At 46.9% G+C, this 27,847-nt stretch overlaps 1 protein-coding gene across 3 annotated transcripts in view; it reads left to right on the forward strand.

Annotated features, from left to right (window-relative positions):
- Positions 1-27,847, forward strand: part of LOC141153485 (alpha-1-antitrypsin-like) — a 75,548-nt gene that overhangs the window by 25,566 nt on the left and 22,135 nt on the right. For all 3 annotated transcript variants that reach the window (XM_073638316.1, XM_073638317.1, XM_073638318.1), the window contains one exon: positions 17,672-17,814. In XM_073638316.1, coding sequence (XP_073494417.1) covers positions 17,672-17,814 — 143 coding nt within the window. The remainder of the gene's footprint in view (positions 1-17,671; positions 17,815-27,847) is intronic.

Raw genomic sequence — 27,847 nt, forward strand, 5'->3', positions numbered from 1 at the left:
ATCCAGATGAGCCGAGTTCATGTCCAATGAACTCAGCTCACCTCATGCACGTCACTGACAGCGTGGGAAAATTCTCCTGCACTCAGCGCTTCAGCGTGAGAATTCTCCCACGCTGTCAGTGACATACATGAGGTGAGGTCATGTCCAATGAACTCAGCTCACCTCATGCACGTCACTGACAGCGTGGGAAAATTCTCACGCTGAAGTGCTGAGTGCAGGAGAATTTTCCCACGCTGTCAGTGACGTACATGAAGTGAGCGGAGTTCATTGGACATGACCTCGGCTCATCTGGATGCCGTCACAGCCAGACACTGAGGAGTGGAAGCATGCCTGCGCTTCTCAGTGTCTGCGGGATGACAGGATGGATGGCAGCGTTCTGCTGCGGTCCAGCCTGTCATCTCGATGTAGCAGAGCTGAAGCTGTCGTGGGAGCCATGGAAAGGTAAGGATGAGGTTGCTTTATTATTTTACTTTTATTGCAGGAGATCGTTGGCTTCAGCTGGAATGGGCGTGGTGGTAAGTATGGTTTAATTTAGAACAATAAAGAATTGTGTGTTTATTTCAATTAAAGGACTTTTTTCTGGGTGTTGTGTTTTTTTAAATACTTTACTAGAAATTCATGGTGGTCATGTCTAATATTGGCGTGACCCCATGAATTTTGGGCTTAGGGCCAGCTGATAATGCCAAGCTGGCCTTAACCCCTTTATTACCCAGTGAGCCACCGCACCAGGGCCCTGGATGAGTTGGGTACAGCGCCAGAAGATGGCGCTTCTATGAACGCGCCATTTTCTGGGGCGGCTGCGGACTGCAATTTGCAGCGGGGGTGGCCCAGAAAGCTTGGGTCTCCCTGCGCTGCGGATTCCAGCCCCCAGCTGCCTAGTTGTATCTGGCTGGGCACAAAAATAGGGCGAAGCCCCACGCATTTTTTTTTTAAATTATTTCATGAAATTCATGGAATAATTAAGAAAAAAAGGGCTTCCCTATATTGTTGTGTCCAACCAGGTACAAATAGGCAGCTGGTGGTTGGGGGCAGCCCATTCCTGCCTGCTGTACCTGGCTGGACACAAATATAGTGCGAAGCCCCACGTCAATTTTTTTTTAATTATTTCATGAAATAATTTTTTTAAAAAAGGGCTTCCCTATATTGTTGTGTCCGGCCAGGTACAAATAGGCAGCTGGTGGTTGGGGGCAGCCCGTTCCTGCCTGCTGTACCTGGCTGGACACAAATATAGGGCGAAGCCCCACGTAAATTTTTTTTAAACTAAGTCCTTTATTTTAACACTAAATGACATTTGAGGAGTTAATAAAGATGCAGTCCCTAAATTATTATTTATTTTTTAATTAATTTTTCCCAAAACTTTTGACGTGGGCTTCGCCATATTTTTGTATGCCAGCCAGGTACAGCATCCAGCTTCTATGAACGCGCTATTTTCCGGGGTGGCTGCGGACTGCAATTTTCAGCGGGGGGAGGGGGGGGGGCAGAAAGCTTGGGTCTCCCTGCGCTGCAGATTCCAGCCCCCAGCTGCCTAGTTGTACCTGGCTGGACACAAAAATAGGGCGAAGCGCCACACATTTTTTTTTTTAATTATTTCATGAAATTCATGGAATAATTAAGAAAAAAAGGGCTTCCCTATATTGTTGTGTCCGGCTAGGTACAAATAGGCAGCTGGTGGTTGGGGGCAGCCCGTTCCTGCCTGCTGTACCTGGCTGGACACAATTATAGGGCGAAGCCCCACATAATTTTTTTTTAATTATTTCATGAATTTCCTGAAATAATTAAAAAAAAATTGACGTGGGGCTTCACACTATATTTGTGTCCAGCCAGGTACAGCAGGCAGGAACTGGCTGCCCCCAACCACCAGCTGCCTATTTGTACCTTGCCGGACACAACAATATAGGGAAGCCCTTTTTTTCTTAATTATTCCATGAATTTCATGAAATAATTAAAAAAAAAAAAACGTGGAGCTTCTCCCTATTTTTGTGTCCAGCCAGGTACAACTAGGCAGCTGGGGGATGGAATCTGCAGCGCAGGGAGGCCCAAGCTTTCTGCCCTCCCCCCCCCCGCTGAAAATTGCAGTCCGCGGCCGCCCCGGAAAATGGCGCGTTCATAGAAGCTGGATGCTGTACCTGGCTGGCATACAAAAATATGGCGAAGCCCACGTCAAAAGTTTTGGGAAAAATTTATTAAAAAATAAATAATAATTTAGGGACTGCATCTTTATTAAGTCCTCAAATGTCATTTAGTGTTAAAATAAAGGATTTATTTAAAAAAAAAATGGCGTGGGATCCCCCATAATTTTAGTCTCTAGCGGAGGTTAAGCAGACGGCTGGGGCAGATGTTTGAAGCCTGGGAAGGGGGTAAAACCCACGGAGCTTCCCAGGCTACTAATATCAGCCCCCAGCTGAATACCTAGCCTTTACTAGCTATTAAAATGGGGGACCCCCCCAAAAAAAATGACGTGGGGTCCCCTCTATTTTAATAGCTAGCAAAGGCTAGGCAGACAGCTGGGGGCTGATATTAATAGCTCAGGAAGGGTGCCATGAATATTGGCCCCCTCCCAGGCTAGAAACACCAGCCGTCAGCCGCCCCAGAAATGGCGCATCCATAGGATGCGCCAATTCTGGCACTTAGCCTCGCTCTTCCACGCTGCCCTGGTGCGGTGGCAGGGGGTAATAGTGGTGGGGTTCATGTCAGCGCCAGCTGCCATGAAGCCCAGGTTAGTAATGATGGCCGTCTATATGACACCCCCATTACTAACCTACAAAGTGTTAAAAAGAAAAAACACACTACACCCAGAAAAAAATAATTTATTTGAAATAAAACACCATTTTATTTAATTCTTAGTTTACTAAAAAAAAAATAGTTACCTGTCCACGTTCCTGCGCTGATCTCCCATGCACAGCTGTCACATCTGGAGATGGTGACAGCTGTGCATGGCTGCTGTAAGCTCACGCTGCCGGGAACACGTCCGCTCCCGGCAGCGGGAGCCACTGACTGAGGTCACCGGAGTGCATTCAGGCAGCGCAGCTCCGGAGACCTCCTTTACGGCAGTGCTGTACCGTGGGAATTTCTCACGATACAGCAGTGCCGTAAAGGAGCTAACCGGAGCAGCGCTGCCTGAACTCCGGTGAACCCTTACGGCCCCGTCATTCTAGCGGCGGCAGCGGTTCAGAGCGGTCACATTCTATGTGGCTGCTCTGAACTGGAGATCTTCGTGGGACACTCGTGGACTACTACGGAGGGGTAAGGATAAGGTTGTGGTTTATTATTTTATATTTTATTACAGGAGATCGATGGCTTCGGGGAATTAGGTGTCTTGGTGAGTATAGGTGTAGTTTTTTATTTTTTACTTTATTTTAGGTGGCGATCGGCGGGGACAGGTAATGTATGAACTAATTTCTTTTAGGTAACCACTGGCCACCAATGACATGTATTTAACATTTATTGGGGACACAGTAGGGCAATTTAAATAGCAGGATCAGGCTGATGGGAACTACTGCTCCCATCGAGCTGATCCTGCTGGCAGGAGTGGACGGGGGACAGACATAGGCCGATGGGAGTAGTAGTGTCACATCGGCCTATGTCTGCCCGCACACACACCCGCACACACACCCGCACACACACACCCCGCACACACACCCGCACACACACCCCGCACACACACACACCCCGCACACACTAATCATGACGGGTCCGGGAGGTGAGGCTGACCTGTGCGGCCGTGGGAAAGTTGATGTGAGTTCATGCAGTCAAGCATGAACTCACATGAACCCTCTGAGGGCACCGCGGCTACTTCAAATGAACAGCTGATCGGCATCACCTGATACCTCAGCTGTTCATTTGAAATAACCGGCGGGAAAGCGCAGCACAGAACGGGAAAGCCGGCGGTGAAGTCTTTTCACTGCCGGCTTCCCTGCCCGGGTCCTTCGCTCCTTGGTGCTGCGCTCCCCGCCCGGTCCTAATTTACGATCGGGATGGGAGGTGGCGAGGGGAGCGGAGGATCGGGGTGGGAGGCTGCGGGGAAGCAGTATGGGGCTGCGTGATTGTTTAAAAGCCGGCGGCTTTTTACCGCGCGCCGGCTTTTAAACAATCAGGAGAATTCTCCCACGCTGGGATGGCATTCTGATGACAAGCTGGATCGCAGCTGAGCGCTGCCATCCAGCTTGTCATCCTTCAGAGACACTGCAGAGCGCAGGCATTATGGGAACTTCCGATTCCGGTATTCGATATTATAAAAGTATCGGAATTAAGTATCGGAATTCCGATACAGTGAATATCGGCCGATACCCGATATTTCAGTATCGGAATGCTCAACACTAATCATATCCCTAACACCATTAACATGACACTCACAATTTGAAGCAACACTACTGTCTACTGCATTTGCGATCGCCTTCTTCGGGGCGCTATGCATAAGCAAATTAGTCCCTCAATCCAAAATTACCAACAGTGGAGGCTTATTACACGAGGACGTATTCATAGCCAATAATGAAATACGTCTACGCATACGCCAATCGAAAACATTTTCAGTGGGCAGGGGCACTTGGGTACTTCTACAACCCACAAACGGTACACTGAGTCGGGTACCAATAGTAAAAACATATATAACCATCAGATCACAAAGTAATTTCTTCCTATCACACATTGATGGAATGCCATTATCAAGATACCAGTTCCAAGCTATATTTAATAAATGCATAACATCGGCAGGGAACCACCCCAAAGATTATGGGACACACTCATTCCGCATAGGCGCGGCCATGGAAGCAGCAAGAGTAGGACTGTCAGAAACGGAAGTTCAGAGGATAAGGAGATGGCGATCCACATGTTTGGCGACATACATAAGACCGGACTTGTTATCCTATCGTGGTTTGTTTCTTTTACAGGTGACTGTAAGCCAACAGTGTGGATGATAGGCCACTCGTATATATATTGGGCAGAAAAAAGGGCGAAAGTCCGCCCAGGCGGGAGGACGTTAGAGTTTCATAACACATATTTCAACTGGAGAGGTATTAAAGGCCTGCAATGGCCACAGGTACTAATGGAGGTAATCAAGGTAGGGAGAGAGGCAAGAGGTCCGGTCATCTTAGTTATACAGGACGGGTGAAACGACCTAGGTCATCACAAGAGCGTATAACTAATGGCAATAATGAAACTAGACACTGAGAAATTCAGAGAATTTTTCACAAAACTAACTATAGTATGGTCAGAGATTGTGCCGATAGCGGTATGGCAAGATGCGCGAGACATCATGGCCATCGAACGGACAAGGCGGGTAATAAATATTCGTATGGAAAAATTTGAAAGAGACAGAGGCGGTGTAGTGATACAACACCGACAACTGGAAGGAGATAAAGCAGGCCTCATACGGCCCGACGGTGTTCACTTAATGGATATTGGACTGGACATATTCCTGTCAGGACTCCAGGACGTAGTGGAACAAGCATTAAGAGTGATGGATGGGGGTCAGAGTCCTGCATACGAGTACGCAGGATCCTCCGTGGCCTGGAGATAGAAAGGACATGTTGGAGAGTTACACTTGTTGGCCAACTTGCCGGTGTGGAGACACAGGGCATGCTGCAACAAGCTGAATTATTTTAGAAATAAAATGCCTTTCCAATGGAATGAGTATAAAGAGTTAATAAAGCTGTGACCGATCCTCACCCATCCAGTTGTAACATTATTGTATTGTCAAGGAAAGGGGGGTGGTAGGGTGGCTGAGCGTCTGGGTTTGGTTGGGGGTCCCCACAGTCTGCCTAGGCTAGATGCATTTAAAAATTCTTATTAGATACACAGGCGGTGCAGCTGGCTTCGCAGCTGGGCTACTATCCCCAAAGTATTGCCTAGGCTAGATGCAGTTAAAAATTCTATGCTGACTAGCAGACACTGTAGATTTGGAGCAGACCTCTGAGTAAACAGCTCTTCAGACTCAACCATCTGTATTACCCCAAGCCATAGTGTATGTAGTTTCTTAAAGTTAAAAGGGCGGGGCAACCCAACCCACCTGGAATTGACGATGTCAACGTCACGTAAAACACGGCAAGGGGACTCCAAAAAGAGTCTCCATTTTATCCAAAAATTGTGGCACAGACACCACTTAAGTGGCATCAATTGCCTCAGAGTTGCTTAAAACGGTTGTTGAGGTGATTTTACCAAATCCTCAAGCTTTTAGTCTCCCCAGGATGACACAGGGGTAGAAAAGTCCTTGCGGATCCATGATTTGTTCAGCTTTATGAACGTGTCTGTCTACATTCTCAGTGGACAGCCGCGTGCGCTTATCTGTCAGCACACCACCAGCAGCGCTGAACACACATTCAGAAAGAACGCTGGCTGCAGAGCATTGCAAGATCTCCAAGGCGTGAGTGGCGAGCTCCGGACATTTTTCCAGATTGGAATCCCAAAATGAGCAAGGGTCCAGTGACACAGTCATAGCTTCAATGTTCACTTGGAGATACTCCTGTACCATCCTCTCTAGGCGTTGACTATGTGTCAGACTTCTTGTCTCCTGTGGCCTTGCAAAGGATGGTCTAAAAAAGTGATGAAACGATTCCACAAAATTGCTGTTACCAGCAGAAACTGTGTTACTGTTATGGTTTGAGTGATGAAGACTCGACAGTCCCACGGTTTGCAAGTTAGAACTGTGAAATTCACTATGTGCCCCACTGGTGTTTTGTGGAAAAGCACATGTAAGATTCTGCTACAGCCTCTGCTGATACTCCTGCATGCATGAATCACCTTCTATGGCAGGAATTATTTTGGCAAATTTACTTTTCTACCGGGGATCTAAGAGTGTGGCAACCGAGTAGTCGGGATTACTTCGAATTCTGACAATCCAAGGGTCATGTTGCAGGTAGTGCAGCAAGAAGGCACTAATGTGTCTTGCGCAACCTTGAAGGCCAAGTCCTTGTTGTGTGGGTAGTGAGGTAAGAATCATGCTTCCTTCCTCTGCCCTCTCCCCCCAACCTCACACAAAAGAAATGAAATCAAGGTCTCCCTCATCTGATGAGTCTTCCATGCCCATCGCCAGTTCGTCCTCCACTTCTTCCTCGGCTCCTGCACCTTCCTCAACAGTTTGGCTGCTACCATTCGCCCTGGTTAATCCCTCTCCCCCACCCTCCCATGCCTGCCGCCTTGGTGCTGCCGACGGTCTGGACCTTGGAGATGTTATCCCTTCCGCATACAACTCCTCCTCTACTTCCTCCACCTCCTCTTGTCCCACCACCTGACTCTGAATTCTGTTTAACGTGTGCTCCAGCATGTAAATAACCGGAATAGTCATGCTGATTGTCATCGTCAGCACTAAACATCTTCGTCGCCATTTCAAAACTGTGCAGAAGGGTGTGTAGCGCCCCTGAGGGTTCAGTCACCACAGAGGTACTGCATCTCACCCAGAGGTGTGGTATCTCACTCTCAGGTAAGGAAGGAGTATGGCTCGGGACCCTAACACCTGCATCCAACACATGCCCACAGTGGGGGTAGGGCGAGATTGCTTCTAAGGGAGAGCACAGTCCCAGGTCCCTAGCTGGCGAGAGGGTCCTATGTAGTGGGTGTGGGTGGAGAAAGCAGCTTAGGGAAGCACATGACAGGGAGAGTACAAATAGGAAGCCATCTTAGAAGGAGCAAGCCAGTCAGAGGGGGAGAAGTGACAGGAGCAGAGGCTCTGCATGAGCTCTGCTCCGGAGGCGGGCCTAGCCTGGGAGGCCCAGGACTGAAGGAGAGAAGAGAGCAGTGGGAGCAGGAAGGCTCCAGGAACTGAAGGGACCCTAAGGGTACGGGCCGTGCAGAAGGCCACCCGTACGCCTGCTGCTACCAGGAGGTAGAGTGGTCAGGCCAGATAAGGGGAACTGGTCACTCAACTAGTGGAGAAACAGCAAGGCTCAACTAGAAACCAGAGGCTGCAGCATTTCATGTACTGCAGGCAAAAGTCCACACCAGTCTCACTAAGAAGGTAGCCACATAGGACCCAGGGGACGGAACACACGTCGCCCGCCAAGGCCCGAGGATACCGGATAGAAGTGTCACTGGGTGTGAGGTGCAGGGAGAAGGCCAGAGAAAGGACACACAGAAGGGGGTCCTGCTAAGTACTCTGGAGCTATCTGGGGGTGGACTGAGCCCCTCACTGAGTATGCACAGCACGATGGGGGAGATTGCTCTGGTACCTGTAATCTGGACTGCAACAACTGTGAGTAAAGATCTTGGGACTGCATAACACGGACTCTGTGTTCATTACTGACTCCCTGCACTACAACCACCATCATCCACCCACACTGCCCTGAAGCTACACTCTTCCTGTGGGGAGTAATAATACCATTGCTGCAAAATCACTAGCTTCAGAGGACTGTTCCACAGCGGCGGCCCCTTTGGCCGAACTCCACAGGTGGCGTAGTCGGACATTATAAAACCCATATATACAAATTACCCTTGGATTGACCGCCCTGGGTCACGGACTGGGCCTCCGACTACAACCACCAGCATCTACCGGCCCGGCTCCGGGTACCACACGGCCAAGGGGGCGCGTCAACTTCATAGGTCCCTGATCTGAGACCACTCCTGCAGCGTGATTTGCCCCACCTCTAGATCTCGTTGGCCCAGGCTATACGTCAGAACGTATTGCACCAGGGTTGTCGGTTCAGCCACAGTCGCTGCAACATGTGCAGAGTTGAATTCCACCATGTCGGCACATCGCATTTCAACTGGTGAACTGGCAAGCCCAGCGACTTCTGTAGAGATGTAAGTCATTGAGCTGCGGGATGCGAACGGCGGAAGTGAGCACACAGCGACCGTGCCCTCTGCAGAAGGCCATCTAGTCCGGGATATTGGGCTAAAAATTGCTGGACAACCTGGTTCAACGCGTGAGCCATACAAGGCACGTGTGTGACATTGCCCTGGCGTAGGGCCGCACCCAGGTTTGCAGCATTGTCGCACATGGCCTTTCCTGGTGGCAGGTCAAGTGGAGACAACCATTCATGAAACTGGGACTCCAGAGATGACCACAACTCCTCAGCTGTGTGACTCACATTTCCCAGACATTTCAAAGTAAACACTGCCTGATGCCTTTGAGCACTGCTGCCAGCATAGTAAGGAGGTGTGCAGGATTCCTTCTGCGCAGTTAGAAAGCGGGTGTCATTACCAGACAGGCTTAGGGTGCAGGTGGAGGACCGAGAGGAGGTTGAGGAGGCAGAAGCAGTGGAGGAACTTCTAGATAAAGAGGATTGACGTACAACTCGTGGGGACGGCAAGACTTGGACAGCAGCCCCTTGTCCTGCTGTCACCATAGTTACCCAGTGCCCAGTCAGCGACCTGTCCATGCCTACTCGTCCAAGTGTTTGTGGTGAAATGCACCCTGTCACACACAGAGTTTCTCAAAGAAGCGGTGATGTTGTGTGCGACATGCTGGTGTAGCGCAGGCACACATTTCTTTGAGAAGTATGCCGACTGGGCATCTGGTACTGGGGCACTGCGACGGACATAAGGTCTCGAAAATCCTCTGTGTCCACTAGGCGGAAAGGCAGCATTTCTGTAGCCAACAGCTTGCAGATGGTGAAATTCAACCTCTTAGCTTTGTCATGGCTTGGAGGAAATGGTCTTTTACTTGTCCACATCTGAGGGACCGAGGGCTGGCTGTTGTGCTTAGACGAGGTTGAGTAGGGTGTCCCCGGCAAACTGCCGGTCTGTGAGGAAGATGCAGGTGGAAAAGTTAGGTTGCCTTGATCCAAAGGTGGTGCTCTCGATGCCGGAGAGCGCTCAACACCAGCTGGTGTTTCCACTTCCAAATGAAATGATGACCTGCCAATCACACTGACTGTTGCGGGTAAAGAGGTGGCAGGTCTGTGTCCAAAAACATGTGTAACTGCTGTCCCCCCAGTCACAGAGGATGAAGAGGCCGCAGATGCACAAGATGGGGCAGACGGTGGTTGGCCCGGCCCGCTAGGCCGCATTGTAGCACAGTGAGCTTCCCACTGCAACTTATGCTTCATATCCATGTGACGGTTCATGCATGAAGTACTCAAACTATGGATTTTTTGGCCTCTACTTAGCTTTTGGTGACAAATATTACAGATAGCACGTGTTGGGTCATCCTTATCGATCTGAAAAAAAGCCCAGGCTATGCAAGGCTTAGAGCCCATGCGACCTGAAGAGCCACTACGACTTGTGGTCAGAGGCAGAGTTGTGGTTGAGGATGCAGTTGTTGACGTGCTTCCAGTACCCTGTCTCTGTCCAGGAAGGCGCAACCTATCCTCGTAGTCAATAGCATCTGTGACGCCCAGCTGCGCTTGGTATCTCAGATCCTAGAAGAGTGCATTTATGGAATCCTCCACAAGAGGCCCCCATAAACATTCACACATCTCCACCTTCCCCCTCAGACAAGCAGAGGGAGCCCGTTAGGGATATAAATAGGGAAGGTGGAGCTAGGAAGTTCTGTTCCTCTGAAGAGTTCCTGCAGTAGAGAAGCCTAAGAGAGGTCAGTCTGAAGTGGAGCTCAGTCTAGTCTAGAGAACTCAGTTAATAGTTTAGCAGTGGAGCACGAGGCTCCTGCTAGCTAGATTCAGGGAGCCCAGTTAGAGGTTAAGGTGTGCCGGCGCCATAAGATCGGTGAAGCCTGTCAAGCTGCCGTTAGTGTGTATTGCCTAGTGAGGGCCCGAGTAGTCCGAAGGCGAGTGGAGAGTTAGTACATAGGTGGCAGAGGAGGTTAACCAGCTCACCCCGAAGCATTTACTGGACACCGGATTCGAGTTTACTGGGATCTCTATGACCCAGTAAGGCATAACCGGAATCCCTGGATAACTACAAGTCCCAGGATCGCTAAGGTGCTGATACGTAACAGAGCCAGGAGACGCTTAGGCACCGCACAATCGGAGCATGAACTCTAAGACAAGGCCCTACCACAAGTTCTGCCAGCGCAGGACAGAGACAAAGTTAGGCCTAGCTCCAGGCAGGTCAGAAACTTACTACGCAGAGGCAAGAAACAGGAGGCCCTACACCCGCTCATTGGGGAGGATCCTGATATGCACCCTTCACCCTCCAGTTCTCCGGGATGTGCTTGAATTTCCACCAGTAAAAGGTACTGAAGTGACTACCGTGTCCATTCCCATTCTTGTCTGACCCAGCTGGGTCTCGCCTGTCCTGCATTCCCCCTGCATACACTTTTCTGAGGCCTAGTTCCACCTGTGGGGCGTCACAAACTCTTATAAAATTAACAATTATCCACCCTTTTAAAGAGTGACCCCAGGGTACGGGACCGGGAGCCGACCACCGCGACATCCCCAAGGTCAGGAAAAGGCCCGGGTACCGAGTCATCCCCACCCCCTGGGCTAGTCACATCCTCCTCCACCTCCTCTGCTGACCTCATCGACTGGCTGACTGTGGGTTGACAGTAAGTGGGATCTCCAACCTCGTCATCATCACCCTGTGTGTTCTCACACCCGTCGTCCTCAGAGCCAACCTCTTCCTGCCCTGACCGAAAAGTCAAGTTGTCGCTCCAATCAGGTATGTGAGTCTCATCATCGTCTTCATCATTGTCTCCACCAACAGGAGTTACAGTTTGGGAACGAGTGTCTACATTATGCTCAGAACCTTCTTCATCCGGTCCTGGATCCGACTCATAAAGATTCTGTGCATCAGTGCAGATCATTTCCTCATCTGGATTAACAGAAGCTCTGGAGCAGACCTCCGTTTCCCAGGCTATAGTATGAGTAAACAGCTGTGCAGACTCAACCATCTGTTCTACACCATACTCAGATGGGCAGCTGGAGACTTGGGAGCTGTGAGGAAGCAAGTGTGATTGTGGTGACACCTTTGAGGACTGGAGTATTTGTGATGTTGAAGTTGAGGTGGAGGAGAGCCCACTTGAAGGAGCACTTGATATCCGTTGAAGCACCTGCTGTTTTTGTGCCTCATCTGGAATCTGTAGTGATGGGCATGTCCGTAAGGCAGGGATTGTATCACATTGTCCACGAAAAGAAGTAGACATCTTTGTTTTGCTGGAAGATGGTCTTTCTTCTGCAGATGTTACCCCCCCCACCTCGGGGGGGCTCAACCCACCAGCGGACAGGCACCAGTATTGGGAGAGGGGGGCTGGCCATCAGGGTCCACCGCGGCTCTGACACAAACCCGGCGACACGGAGGTCGCACGGGCAGGAACGGACTGGCCGTGTCGGCTTCGCACTCCAGCGTAGTCCCTCTGCCCGCTCGCACCCATAACCTCAAACGGATGTGCAAGCGGCTTTTCTTCTCAGGGCTGTTCCCCGTCCAGCAGGAACGTGGGGTAGCTCAGGTCGGCCTTCCACTTTACTCCCTTACCTCCCTCGCCCTCTTTCCTTCTTCTGTTCTCCATCTAACCCCTCGGCTCTGTTGTGTCCGCTCTCCCTCCAGCTCTCTCCTTCTCACAGGTGGACTAACGCGTGTATTCACACTGTGGCAAATATTTTGGGCCCAGGCATAAGAAGTTGTCGAGGTAATGGATAATATGTGCCCCCTTAGAAACGTCCATTACAACCCATTCGAGGAAGCAACTAAATGCCTTAAATAGTGAGCAGTATCTGGAGCACCCCATGGATAAACAGTGATCTATATAGTATGCTCCTTCCCAGAAGCAGCCCAATAGTTGGACACTATTCGGAGGCACAGGTAGTAAGTAACCGGAACTCCGCATCAATGTCTGTTTTGGCCATTAGGGTGACCCTTCCCAACTTTTTGATCCGCCTGATTGCCTTGTCAAAGGATGTACAGTATATACTACTGTACTTGGTTCCGCGTCGATGTTGTCGTTTACGGACCTTCCCCTTGGATATGACAAATGGTGGATTAGTCCGAATGTATTGGGTTCCGTTTTTGGCACAACTCACAACGGGAATACCACTACGTCTTGTAAGGAAAGTGTTCTGAATGGAACCGCCATTCTACCTAAAGATATTTATTTTTTAATTTTCTTGTCACGACATCTGGGTGTTGGTAGGCTGATTTTAGATTTTTAATCCAGCCTTTCTTGATTTTAGAAAGGCATGACATGCCTATATCTGTGTCTCCCCCTCCTTTTACTCCTCCACCTCTTTTCTTTTCGCATGACTATATGTACTTGTCACTTTTCTATGTGTTAGTTGTGTCTTCTGAGCAGTTTGTCAGCTTTTGGACACCTTTGAAGTGTTTTCTATGTGTTTTCTATGTGTTTCTATGTGATTTTGTTTGGTTTTAACGGTGTTCGAAGGTGTTCGACGAACAGTTCGACGAACAGTTCGGCGAATATACGGGTGTTCGACAAACCGAACCGAACTCGAACACTACGGGGGTGGCTCAACACTAACTGTAACTCTTACATAATGTAAAGAATGATATAAGATAAGGACAATAGGGGTCTCTGCACACGTTATATATTTGGTGCAGAAATCTGTGCTCCATTTCTGCTTCTCTTGGCAAAAAAAAACAGAGCTGCAAAAATACTTGTTTTTGCTGTGTGTTTTACTTGCATTTTTATACAGAAAGGAGCAGAGCAGAAATCCCCGGGAGCCGGTATCAGTGACGCAGCTGGAGACTCACCATCCACTGTTCACGCGGCTGTCGTCTGGGCGGACGCAACTCTGTAGTGTTACAGCGACCAGACACAGGTCAGAAAGTCCTGACCTCAGGCCCACTGCAGGGTTTATGGTGGGAGCGTGCACACACACAGTTAGTTTGGTGCCAAACTCAGACAGGCAGATACAGGCACATGATAGCACCAGTGTCCAGCGGACTCAGCGTCCGGAGCCACCAGTGCCTTATAGAGACCACCGCAGTAAATCAATATCTACTGGAGTATACAAAGGTACTCCTCAGAGAATCCCACTCACGTGGTTCTTAAAGAGAACTCCACGCTATATCAATCAGTAACCGTGTTCTACCTTGTGGGTATAGAGTCATTTTGTTAAGTTTGAAGCTGCTGTTCTCTCTCACCAGTAGTCCGCCCCTGACATTCATTTGATTGTTCCCAAGTCCCAGGTAAATGCTCGGTGACCACACTAGACGGGTGCACGACTAGTCATCACTGTTGGGCTAAGGGAGTGACGCAGTGCAGGGGTCCTGGTCAGTCCTGACTGGGTGTGAAGTAACTTGTTTCATTTTTTAGTTGTTGGAAAAGTATTCTATCTAAATTCTTCTGTAACACTCCATCTGGAAAGATTGGTGTTGGCGACTTTCCTTGTCCACGACTTCACTGTATCCTGGGAAGCCCATCCCGATATATGGTCTACACTGCTACAAAAAATAGGGGAGACCCCACGTCCGTTTTTTTTATTTATTTATTAGGTTAATACATGTACAGTAAACTACACACACAAGGCACTAATATATCTCACAGATAACTATCTAGCATCTATCTGTATATTATCTATTACCTATTATTTATCAGTTATGTATTATCTATATATCTATTCGTCTATCTATTATCTTTCTATTATCTATCTATCTATCTATCTCAAATCTATCTACAGTTGAATCCAGAAGTTTCCATACACTATATAAAAAGACACATATACATGTTTTTCTCATTATCTGACATGAAATCAGAATAAACCTTTCCCGTTTTAGGTCAATTAGGATTACCATAATGGTTAATATTTGCCAAATGCCAGAGTAATGAAAGAGAATGTTTTAAGGCATTTGTATTACTTACTGCAAAGTCAAAAGTTTCCATACATTTCATTAGTATTTGGTACCATTGCCCTTAAACTGAATGACTTGGTTGAAACGTTTGGGATATCCTTCCATAAGCTTCTCACAATAGTTGGTCGGAATTCGGGTCCATTCCTCCTGACAAAACTGGTGTATCTGATCCGAGTTTGTACGTCACCTTGCTTGCACTGGCCTTTTCAGCTTTGCCCATAAATTTTCAATAGGATTGAGATCAGGGCTTTGTGATGGCCACTCCAAAATTGACTTTGTTATCCTTAAGCCACCTTGTTACCATTTTGTCAGTATGCTTCTGGTCATTATTCACTTGGAAGACCCATTTGCGCCCAAACTTTAAATTCCTGGCTGATGTCTTGAGATGTTGCTTCAGTATTGCCACATAATCTTCTTTTCTCATGATGCCATCTATTTTGTGAAGTGCACCAGTCCCTCCTGCAGCAAAACAACCCCACAACATGATTATGCCACCCCCGTGTTTCACGGTTAGGATGGTGTTCTTAGGCTTTCAAGCTTCTCCCTTTTTCCTCCAAACGTATCGATTGTGATTATGCCCAAAAAGTTCAATTTTAGTTTCATCAGACCACAGGACATGTCTCCAAAAATTAAGGTCTGTGTTCCTGTGTGCATTTGCAAACATTAATCTGTTTCTTTTGGAGTAATGGCTTCTTCCTGGCAGAGTGGCCTTTCAGCCCATGTTGATACAGTACTCATTTCACTGTGTATATTGACACAATCTTACCAGCTTCCGCAATCATCTTCACAAGGTCTTTTGCTTTTGTCCTTGGGTTGATTTGAACATGTCAGACCAAAGCACGTTCATCTCTGAGACATAGAACCCATCTCCTTCCTGAGCGGTATGATGGCTGGACATTCACATCTTGTTTGTACTAATATGGCGCCCCTGAGGGTTCAGTCGCCACAGAGGTACTGCACCTCACCCAGAGGTGTGGCATCTCCTTCTCTCAGGTAAGGATGGAGTACTGCCCGGGACCCTAACACCTGCACTCAACCCTACACTACTCCAGGCCAGCTGGAAGGGTATTATGCACTTCTTCTGCTGCCCTGTCCCTGGCTGGAGTGGGGGGAACCTAAGCGAGGGGGAACCAGTGGTGAGTGTGGGTGGAGGACGTAGAACAGGGGAGAACTTGAATAGATATATATGTATAGGAAGCCATCTTAGTCAAGGCAGTGCAGAAAGTAGGTGAGCAGCAAGAGGAGAGGAGGGGGGCAGAGTCTCTTCAGGAGCTCTGCTTCAAAGTGGGGCCTAGTGAGAGAGGCCCAGGAGTGGAGTGGGGAGCAAGGGAGGAATGCTTCAGGAACAGAAGGAATCCCAGGGGGTACGGTGAGTGCAGGACTGCACCCGTACACCCGAATCTGCCGGGCGTCAGAGGGATCAGGCCGCAGGAATTGAACCGGTCCCTGGACTAGCCGTGTTACTCCAGGTCTCGGCTGTAATACCGGAGGCTTCTGCACTTCCATGGTGCAATTGCCACAACCTCACCCTAGCCAATGTAAGGGGTACCAAGTAGGTCTGGGAACTGCAGGTTGCCCAGAGGGATCTCAGAGTACCTGATTGGGACTGTGTGTGGGGAGCGCAGGGCAGGAGGGAGAAGACCCAGCGCAAGAAGTCGGTCAAGGAAGGAACATAAAGAAAGGGGGTCCCGTTAAGTGTTTCTGATATACCTGAAGGAGTGCTGGACACCTGCCTGGCAAACGCAGTGCGACGCGGGAGTCTGACACCTGGACAGTGTACCTGAGGAACCTAAGAAGAATTGTGAGTAAACTCGGATGACTGCACTCCACTGTCTCTGTCAGTTATTTCTACCATGCTACTGTGCCTGCACTACAATGCCCAGCATCACCATCTGCTACTACACTGCCCTGGAGCTGTGCTCTGCCTGTGGAGAGCCTCAGCAACCCAGCTGCCCTAAACATCTGCTCCAGAGGTCTTAAGCAGCGCCGGTACTCATTACCGGGAACCACAGGTGGCGTCACGAGACAAACTGTTAACAAATCCCCTTTTAAAGAGTGACCTCAGGGTACGGGCCCAGGAGTCAACTGCCGTGACATCCCACAGAAGGTAAAGGCCCGGGTACGGAGTCTCCCCCATATTTCCCTGGGCGATTCACTTGCATATAATTGTTTGTACAGATAAACGAGGCACCTTCAGATATCTTTAAATTGTACCCAAGGATGAGCCAGACTTGTGCAAGTCCACAATTCTCTTCCTGATATCTTGGCTGATTTCTTTAGACTTTCCCATGATGCTACACAAAGAAGCAGTGTGTTTCCGGTGTGCATTAAAATACACCCACAGGTGTGTCTCTAATAAACTCAGATGTTGCCAAAAAACCTATCAGAAGCTTCCAAAGCTTTCATATGGGCAGTCCAGAATTGTTTAAAGGCATAGTAATCTTAGTGTATAAAACTTTTGACTTTGCAGTAAGTAATAATGCCTTAAAACATTCTCTCTCTCTCATTATTCTGGCATTTGGCAAATATTAAAAATGATGGTAATCCTAATTGACCTAAAACGGGAAAGGTTTATTCTGATTTCATGTCAGATATTGAGAAAAACATGCAGATGTGTCTTTTTATAAAGTGGATGGAAACTTCTAGCTTCAACTGTATCGATCTATTATCTATCTGTTATGTATCTATCTATATATTATCTGTCTCTCTGTCTCCTTTGTCTTTAACATCTTAAAATCTGTAATTTCTATTCCGGCATGTGTCACACTTTATGACATCTGTGTGCAGTACGTACTGACGTCGATGCTGCCGGAAAAAAACGGACAAGTCTACGTGTGGGACACACGGTTTTTGTGAACACGAGGACATGTGCGCAGCCCCATAGATGTTATGTGTGTATGTGCCTCAGTACGTGTGAAAACAGACCCCACATATACCAGATTCAGATGTGTGAAGGGACCCTAATGTATTTTTTTTTGCTCTTAACACTTGCATTCAACATAACCTGACTAATAGTGACATTCTGCTTCTCTTTAAGAAACATGAGGGTTTTTCTATTTTTGGGAGCAGCTCTATTTTTTCCATTACTTTTTGCTGCAGATGATTATAACACCCACGGGAAGATGGCCGAGCTGCATAGTGAAGACCATGGCGTGATTCCTATCCTCGACTACATATATTGTAAGTGATTACCTTGGAAATAAAGCACTTACAAATATGCAAATGATGAATCGCGCTTTAAGTCACTTTTCTTTTTCTATCTAATGGTTTTCGTAGATGTTTTTTTGCACTAAATTCTTATGTAGTTAATTTTTGTGATAAATCTAAAATATACTTTATCTTTGCCTCAAACTCAAACGGAGAGGGCCAAAAGTCGTGGGCCAACCAGTATACAGTATAATGGGCCCTGCATAGTACTCCATACAGTAAAATGTGCTTCATATAGTCCTCCATACAGTATAATGTGCTTCATATAGTCCTCCATACAGTATAATGTGCCCTACATAGTACTCCATACAGTAAAATGTGCTTCATATAGTCCTCCATACAGTATAATGTGCTTCATATAGTCCTCCATACAGTATAATGTGCCCTGCATAGTACTCCATACAGTATAAAGGCCTCACATAGTCATCCATACAGAATAATGGCCCCACATAGTCCTCTATACAGTATAATGGGCCCACATAGTCCTCCATACAGTAAAATGTGCTTCATATAGTCCTCCATACAGTATAATGTGCTTCATATAGTCCTCCATACAGTATAATGGGCCCTGCATAGTACTCCATACAGTAAAATGTACTTCATATAGTCCTCCATACAGTATAATGTGCTTCATATAGTCCTCCATACAGTATAATGTGCTTCATATAGTCCTCCATACAGTATAATGTGCCCTGCATAATACTCCATACAGTATAAAGGCCTCACATAGTCATCCATACAGAATAATGGCCCCACATAGTCCTCTATACAGTATAATGGGCCCACATAGTCCTCCATACAGTAAAATGTGCTTCATATAGTCCTCCATACAGTATAATGTGCTTCATATAGTCCTCCATACAGTATAATGGGCCCTGCATAGTACTCCATACAGTAAAATGTGCTTCATATAGTCCTCCATACAGTATAATGTGCTTCATATAGTCCTCCATACAGTATAATGTGCCCTGCATAGTACTCCATACAGTATAAAGGCCTCACATAGTCATCCATACAGAATAATGGCCCCACATAGTCCTCTATACAGTATAATGGGCCCTGCATAGTACTCCATACAGTAAAATGTGCTTCATATAGTCCTCCATACAGTATAATGTGCTTCATATAGTCCTCCATACAGTATAATGTGCCCTGCATAGTACTCCATACAGTATAAAGGCCTCACATAGTCATCCATACAGAATAATGGCCCCACATAGTCCTCTATACAGAATAATGGCCCCACATAGTCCTCTATACAGTATAATGGCCCTACATAGTCTTCCATACAGTATAATGGGCCCCACATAGTCCTCCATACAGTATAATGGGCCCCAAATAGTCCTCTATACAGTATATTGGGCAACACATAGTCCTCCATACAGTAGAATGGCCCCACATAGTCATCCATACAGTATATTGGGCCCCACATAGTCCTCCATACAGTATAATGGCCCCATATAGTTCTCCATACAGTATAATGGTCCCCACATAGTACTCCATACAGTATAATGGGCCCCAAATAGTCCTCTATACAGTGTATTGGGCCCCACATAGTCCTCCATACAGTAGAATGGCCCCACATAGTCATCCATACAGTATATTGGGCCCCACATAGTCCTCCATACAGCATAATGGCCCCAAATAGTTCTCCATACAGTATAATGGGCCCCACATAGTCCTCCATACAGTATAATGGGCCCCAAATAGTCCTCTATACAGTATATTGGGCCCCACATAGTCCTCCATACAGTATAATGGCCCCACATAAGTCCTCCATACAGTATAATGGGCCCCACATAGTCCTCCATACAGTATAATGGCCCCACATAGTGCTTCATACAGAATAACTTGCCCCACATAGTCCTCCATATAGAATAATGGGCCCCACATAGTCCTCCATACTGTATAATGGGCCCCACATAGTCCTCCATATAGAATAATAGGCCCCACATAGTCCTCCATACAGTATAATGGGCCCCACATAGTCCTCCATACAGTATAATGGCCCCACATAGTCCTCCATACAGAATAATGTGCCCCACATAGTCATCCATACAGTAAAATGGCCCCACATAGTCCTCCATACAGTATAATGGCCCCACATAGTCCTCCATACAGTATAATGGCCCCACATAGTCCTCCATACAAAATAATGGCCCCACATAGTCCTCCATACAGTATAATGGCCTCACATAGACCTCCATACAGTATAATGGGCCCTACATAGTCCTCCATATAGAATAATGGGCCCCACATAGTCCTCCATACAGTATAATGGGCCCCACATAGTCCTCCATACAATATTATGGCCCCACATAGTCCTCCATACAGTATAATGGGCCCCACATAGTCCTCCATACAGTATAATGGGCCCCACATAGTCCTCCATATAGAATAATGGCCCCAGATAGGAGTGGTGGTTCTGGTGTCGCAGGCCAAATAAAACCACCCTGTGGGCCAGAGTTTGACATGTATGTTTTAGGTATTTCATTAAAATATCACAAAATGTGAACAAAAAAATGCAAGTCTACATAAAGTGACCCCAGGAACGAGGTTACAGGACATTTGCAAAAAAAAGTCAAAACTGTGCAACTTTTACAAAAGTCATTAGAAAGATGATGAAGACCCCTGTGCTTGTCATTATGGAGCTCCCTTGTAACTCAGCCTGTGGCCGGGCTTCAAAGGAGACAGTGATTTCTGCTATATGCAGCATCGTGGTATATAGCACAAGCGATCCGATAATCGGAGCTTCAAGACCCCTAAAGGGATTAACAAGAATAGTGGAAAGTAAAATAAAAAAAAATATCTGAGAAGAAGAATAAAAGCATTAAAGTTCAAATCATCCCTCTTTTCCCCCATTGAAAATAAAGATATTAAAAAAATACATGCATGTGGTATCACCGCATTCAGTAATGTTCAATCTATCAAAATATAAAAATAATTAACCCGATCAGTAAACAAAAAAAATTCTAGCACGTCAAAATTATGTTTTTTTTGGTCACTGTAATTCCACAAAAAAATGCTGTAAGAAGCTATGAAAATGTGACATCTATCCCAAAATGGTAGCAACAAAAACAAAGTGTTGCACCGCAAAAAATAAGCCATCACCAACTCCATCGGCAGAAAAATTAAAACATTATGGGACTCGGAAAGAGTATCACAACCCTAGAGAAAATTTTATTTGCAAACTTATGATTTTTTTTAGACCACTTAAATAATAAAAATCTGGACTTGTTTAGTATCACTGTAATCATATTGATGAGGAAAATCATATTGTGAGATCATTTTTACCAGAATCTAAAAACAAAAACCGGAAAATCACATTGTATCATTTTTACATAATTAAATAACATTTTATTGCATGAAATAAGTATTTGATCACCTACCAACAGGCAAGAATTCTGACTCTAACAGACCTATTGGTTTTTCCTTAAGAAGCTCTCCTACACTGCACTCATTACCTGTATTTATTTCACCTATTTGAACTCGTTACCTGTATGAAAGACACCTGTCCACACAATCAATCACACTTCAACCTCTCAACCATGGCCAAGACCAAAGAGCTGTCTAAGGACACCAAGGACAGAACTGTAGACCTGCACAAGGCTTGGATCGGTTACAGGCAAGCAGCTTGGTGAATAGGCAACAACTGTTGGTGCAATTATTAGAAAATGGAAGAAACTCAAGATGACTGTGAATCTTTGTTGGTCTGGGGCTCCATGCAGCATCTCACCCTGTGGGGTAAGGATGATTCTGAGAAAGGTCAGGAATCAGCCCAGAATTACACGGGAGGACCTGGTCAATGACCTGAAAAGAGCTGGGACCACAATCTCAAACATTACTGTTAGTAACACACTACATAGTCATAGATTAAAATCCTGCAGGGCATACAAGGTCCCCCTGCTCACACCAGCACATGTCCAGGCTCGTTTGAAGTTCGCCAATGACCATCTAAATTATCCAGAGGAGGCATGGGAGAAAGTCATGTGGTCATATGAGACAAAATAGAACTTTTTGGTATCAACTCCACTCGCCATATTTGGAGGAAGGAGAAGGATGACCCCAAGAACACTTTCCCAACCATGAAGCATGGTGGGGGAAACATAATTTGGGGGTGCTTTTCTGCAAAGGGGATAGGATAACTGCACCGTATTGAAGAGAGGATGGATGGGGTCATGTATCGCCAGATTTTGGCCAACAACCTTCTTCTCTCTGTAAGAGAATTGAAGATGGGTTGTGGCTGGGTCTTCCAACATGACAATGACCCGAAACACACAGCCAGGGCAACAAAGGAGTGGATCCGTAAGAAGCATTTCAAGGTCCTGGAGTGGCCTAGCCAGTCTCCAGACCTGCACCTAATAGAAAATCTTTGGAGGGAGCTGAAACTCAATGTTGCCCAGCGACAGTCCCGAAACCTGAAAGATCTGGAGAAGATCTGTATGGAGGAGGGGGCCAAAATCCCTGCTACAGTGCGTGCAAACCTGGTCAAGAACCACAGGAAACGTCTGACCTCTGTAATTGTAACAAAAGTTTCTGCACCAAATATTAAGGTCTGTTTTTCTATTGTATCAAATACTTATTTCATGCAATAAAATGCAAATTAATTATGTAAAAATCATACATGTGATTTTCTTGATTTTATTTTTAAATTCTGTCTCTCACAGGTGAAGTGTACCTATGATAAAAATTACAGACCTCTCCATTCTTTGTAGGTGGGAAAACTTGCAAACTCGGCAGTGTATCAAATACTTATTTTCCCCACTGTATATTCCGGTGGGAACATACCCTGTAGTTATAATTTAAATTAAAAAAGACAACAAACAAATAATACACTAGTGCCAAAGCTTCCCACTAGTGTTGAGCCACCCCCGTAGTGTTCGGGTTAGGTTCGGTTCGTCGAACACCGGGATGTTCGAGGAACTGTTCGTCGAACTGTTCGTCGAACACCTTAGAACACCGTCGAACACCGTTAAAACCAATGGCAGGCAAACAAAAACACATAGAAACACATAGAAAACACCTGCAAAGGTGTCCAAAAGCTGACAAACTGCTCAGAAGACACTCTCTTTAAAAAAGCCGGCCGGCAAATTCAGCAGCGGCATACACCGGTACCCGACAATTTAGACAAGAAGGAATAGAGCATCACACATAGATTAGATAGATAGAAACATGTCAGTCACACATATAAGAAGCACAGTGACAGTGTTGGTTACTGCACTTGTCATTTAGTGTAAAGGATTTATTAAAAAAAATATTAGTGTTTTCATGCACCGTCTCTTTAAAAAAGCCGGCCGGCAATTCAGCATCTGTACCCGACAATTTAGAACAGAAAGAATAGAGCTTCACACATAGATTAGATAGATAGAAACATGTCAGTCACATATATAATAAGTACAGTGATAGTGTTGCTTACTGTACTTGTCATTTAGTGTAAAGGATTTATTTAAAAAAATAATAGTGTTTTCATGCACTGTCTCTTTAAAAAAGCCGGCCGGCAATTCAGCAGCGGTACCCGACAATTTATAACAGACAGAATAGAGCATCACACATAGATTAGATAGATAGAAACATGTCAGTCACATATATATGAAGTACAGTGACAGTGTTGGTTACTGTACTTGTCATTTAGTATTAAAATAAAGGATTTATTATTAAAAAAATTGGCGTGGGGTTCCCCTTAATTTTAGGCTCTAGCGGAGGTTAAGCAGACGGCTGGGGCAGATGTTTGAAGCCTGGGAAGGGGGTAATACCCACGGAGCTTTCCAGGCTACTAATATCAGCCCCCAGCTGAATACATAGCCTTTACTAGCTATTAAAATGGGGGACCCCCCAAAAAAATGACGTGGGGTCCCCCCTAATTTAATAGCTAGCAAAGGCTAGGCAGACAGCTGGGGGCTGATATTAATAGCCCAGGAAGGGAGCCATGAATATTGGCCCCCTCCCAGGCTAGAAACACCAGCCGTCAGCCGCCCCAGAAATGGCGCATTCATAGGATGCGCCAATTCTGGCACTTAGCCTCGCTCTTCCACGCTGCCCTGGTGCGGTGGCAGGGGGTAATAGGGTTGGGGTTGATGTCAGCTTATAATGCCAGCTGACATCAAGCCCAGGTTAGTAATGGAGAGGCGTCTATAAGACACCCCCATTACTAACCCCATAGTCAAAGTTAAAAAAAACACAAACACCCAGAATAAAGTCCTTTAATTGAAATAAAGACACAATCCTTTATTGTTCTAAATTAAACCATACTTACCATCACGCCCATTCCAGCTGAAGCCAACGATCTCCTGCAATAAAAGAAAAATAATAAAGCAACCTCATCCTTACCTTTCCATGGTTCCCACGACAGCTTCAGCTCTGCTACATCGAGATGACAGGCTGGACCGCAGCAGAACGCTGCCATCCAGCCTGTCATCCCGCAGACACTGAGAAGCGCAGGCTTGCTTGCGCTGCTCAGCGTCTCTCTGTGACGACATCCAGATGAGCCGAGTTCATGTCCAATGAACTCGGCTCACCTCATGCACGTCACTGACAGCGTGGGAAAATTCTCACGCTGAAGCGCTGATTGCAGGAGAATTTTCCCACGCTGTCAGTGACGTGCAGGAGGTGAGCTGAGTTCATTGGACATGAGCTCACCTCATGCACATCACTGACAGCGTGGGAGAATTCTCCTGCACTCAGCACTTCAGCGTGAGAATTTTCCCACGCTGTCAGTGACGTGCATGAGGTGAGCCGAGTTCATTGGACATGACCTCGGCTCATCTGGATGCCGTCACAGCGAGACAGTGAGGAGCGCAAGCATGCCTGCGCTTCTCAGTGTCTGCGGGATGACAGACTGGATGGCAGCGTTCTGCTGCGGTCCAGCCAGTCATCTCGATGTAGCAGAGCTGAAGCTGTCGTGGGAACCATGGAAAGGTAAGGATGAGGTTGGTTTATTATTTTTCTTTTATTGCAGGAGATCGTTGTCTTCAGCTGGAATGGGTGTGATGGTAAGTATGGTTTAATTTAGAACAATAAAGAATTGTGTCTTTATTTCAATTAAAGGACTTTTTTCTGGGTGTTGTGTTTTTTTTAAATACTTTACTAGAAATTCATGGTGGTCATGTCTAATATTGGCGTGACCCCATGAATTTCGGGCTTAGGGCCAGCTGATAATACCAAGCTGGCCCTAACCCCTTTATTACCCGGTGAGCCACCGCACCAGGGCCCTGGATGAGTTGGGTACAGCGCCAGAAGATGGCGCTTCTATGAACGCGCCATTTTCCGGGGTGGCTGCGGACTGCAATTTGTAGCGGGGGGGGCCCAGAAAGCTTGGGCCTCCCTGCGCTGCAGATTCCAGCCCCCAGCTGCCTAGTTGTACCTGGCTGGACACAAAAATAGGGCGAAGCCCCACGTCAATTTTCTTTAAATTATTTCATGAAATAATTAAGAAAAAAAGGGCTTCCCTATATTGTTGTGTCCGGCCAGGTACAAATAGGCAGCTGGTGGTTGGGGGCAGCCCGTTCCTGCCTGCTGTACCTGGCTGGACACAAATATAGTGCGAAGCCCCACTTCAATTTTTTTTAATTATTTCATGAAATTCATGAAAAAATTAAGAAAAAAAGGGCTTCCCTATATTGTTGTGTCCGGCCAGGTACAAATAGGCAGCTGGTGGATGGGGGCAGCCCGTTCCTGCCTGCTGTACCTGGCTGGACACAAATATAGTGCGAAGCCCCACTTCAATTTTTTTAAATTATTTCAGGAAATTCATGAAATAATTTAAAAAAAATTGACGTGGGGCTTGGCACTATATTTGTGTCCAGCCAGGTACAGCAGGCAGGAACGGGCTGCCCCCAACCACCAGCTGCCTATTTGTACCTGGCCGGACACAACAATATAGGGAAGCCCTTTTTTTCTTAATTATTTCATGAAATAATTTAAAGAAAATTGACGTGGGGCTTCGCCCTGTTTTTGTGTCCAGCCAGGTACAACTAGGCAGCTGGGGGCTGGAATCCGCAGCGCAGGGAGGCCCAAGCTTTCTGGGCCACCACCGCTGCAAATTGCAGTCCGCAGCCACCCCGGAAAATGGCGCGTTCATAAAAGCTTCTGGCGCTGTACCCAACTCATCCAGGGCCCTGATGCGGTGGCTCACTGGGTAATAAAGGGGTTAGGGCCAGCTTGGCATTATCAGCTGGCCCTAAGCCCGAAATTCATGGGGTCACGCCAATATTAAACATGACCACCATGAATTTCTAGTAAAGTATTTAAAAAAAACACAACACCCAGAAAAAAGTCCTTTAATTGAAATAAACACACAATTCTTTATTGTTCTAAATTAAACCATACTTACCATCACGCCCATTCCAGCTGAAGCCAACGATCTCCTGAAATAAAAGAAAAATAATAAAGCAACCTCATCCTTACCTTTCCATGGTTCCCATGACAGCTTCAGCTCTGCTACATCGAGATGACAGGCTGGACCGCAGCAGAACGCTGCCATCCAGCCTGTCATCCCGCAGACACTGAGAAGCGCAGGCTTGCTTGCGCTCCACAGTGTCTCTCTGTGAGGGCATCCAGATGAGCCGAGTTAATGTCCAATGAACTCGGCTCACCTCATGCACGTCACTGACAGCGTGGGAAAATTCTCCTGCACTCAGCGCTTCAGCGTGGGAGAATTCTCACACTGAAGCGCTGAGTGCAGGAGAATTCTCCCACGCTGTCAGTGACGTGCAGGAGGTGAGCTGAGTTCATTGGACATGAGCTCACCTTATGCACGTCACTGACAGCGTGGGAAAATTCTCCTGCACTCAGCGCTTCAGCGGGAGAATTCTCACGCTGAAGCGCTGAGTGCAGGAGAATTCTCCCACGCTGTCAGTGACGTGCAGGAGGTGAGCTGAGTTCATTGGACATGAGCTCACCTTATGCACGTCACTGACAGCGTGGGAGAATTCTCCTGCACTCACCGCTTCAGCGTGAGAATTTTCCCACGCTGTCAGTGACGTGCATGAGGTGAGCCGAGTTCATTGGACATGAACTCGGCTCATCTGGATGTCGTCACAGAGAGACGCTGAGCCGCGCAAACAAGCCTGCGCTTCTCAGTGTCTGCGGGATGAGAGGCTGGATGGCAGCGTTCTGCTGCGGTCCAGCCTGTCATCTCGATGTAGCAGAGCTGAAGCTGTCGTGGGAACCATGGAAAGGTAAGGATGAGGTTGCTTTATTATTTTTCTTTTATTGCAGGAGATCGTTGGCTTCAGCTGGAATGGGCGTGACGGTAAGTATGGTTTAATTTAGAACAATAAAGAATTGTGTCTTTATTTCAATTAAAGGACTTTATTCTGGGTGTTTGTGTTTTTTTTAACTTTGACTATGGGGTTAGTAATGGGGGTGTCTTATAGACGCCTCTCCATTACTAACCTGGGCTTGATGTCAGCTGGCATTATAAGCTGACATCAACCCCAACCCTATTACCCCCTGCCACCGCACCAGGGCAGCGTGGAAGAGCGAGGCTAAGTGCCAGAATTGGCGCATCCTATGAATGCGCCATTTCTGGGGCGGCTGACGGCTGGTGTTTCTAGCCTGGGAGGGGGCCAATATTCATGGCTCCCTTCCTGGGCTATTAATATCAGCCCCCAGCTGTCTGCCTAGCCTTTGCTAGCTATTAAATTAGGGGGGACCCCACGTCATTTTTTTTGGGGGAGTCCCCCATTTTAATAGCTAGTAAAGGCTAGGTATTCAGCTGGGGCTGATATTAGTAGCCTGGGAAGCTCCGTGGGTATTACCCCCTTCCCAGGCTTCAAACATCTGCCCCAGCCGTCTGCTTAACCTCCGCTAGAGCCTAAAATTAAGGGGAACCCCACGCCAATTTTTTTAATAATAAATCCTTTATTTTAATACTAAATGACAAGTACAGTAACCAACACTATCACTGTACTTCATATATATGTGGCTGACATGTTTCTATCTATCTAATCTATGTGTGAAGCTCTATTCTGTCTGTTATAAATTGTCGGGTACCGCTGCTGAATTG

This window comes from Phyllobates terribilis, unplaced genomic scaffold, assembly GCF_046119375.1.
Source record: "Phyllobates terribilis strain yellow unplaced genomic scaffold, ASM4611937v1 Scaffold_7__3_contigs__length_470593459, whole genome shotgun sequence".
NCBI lineage: Eukaryota > Metazoa > Chordata > Amphibia > Anura > Dendrobatidae > Phyllobates > Phyllobates terribilis.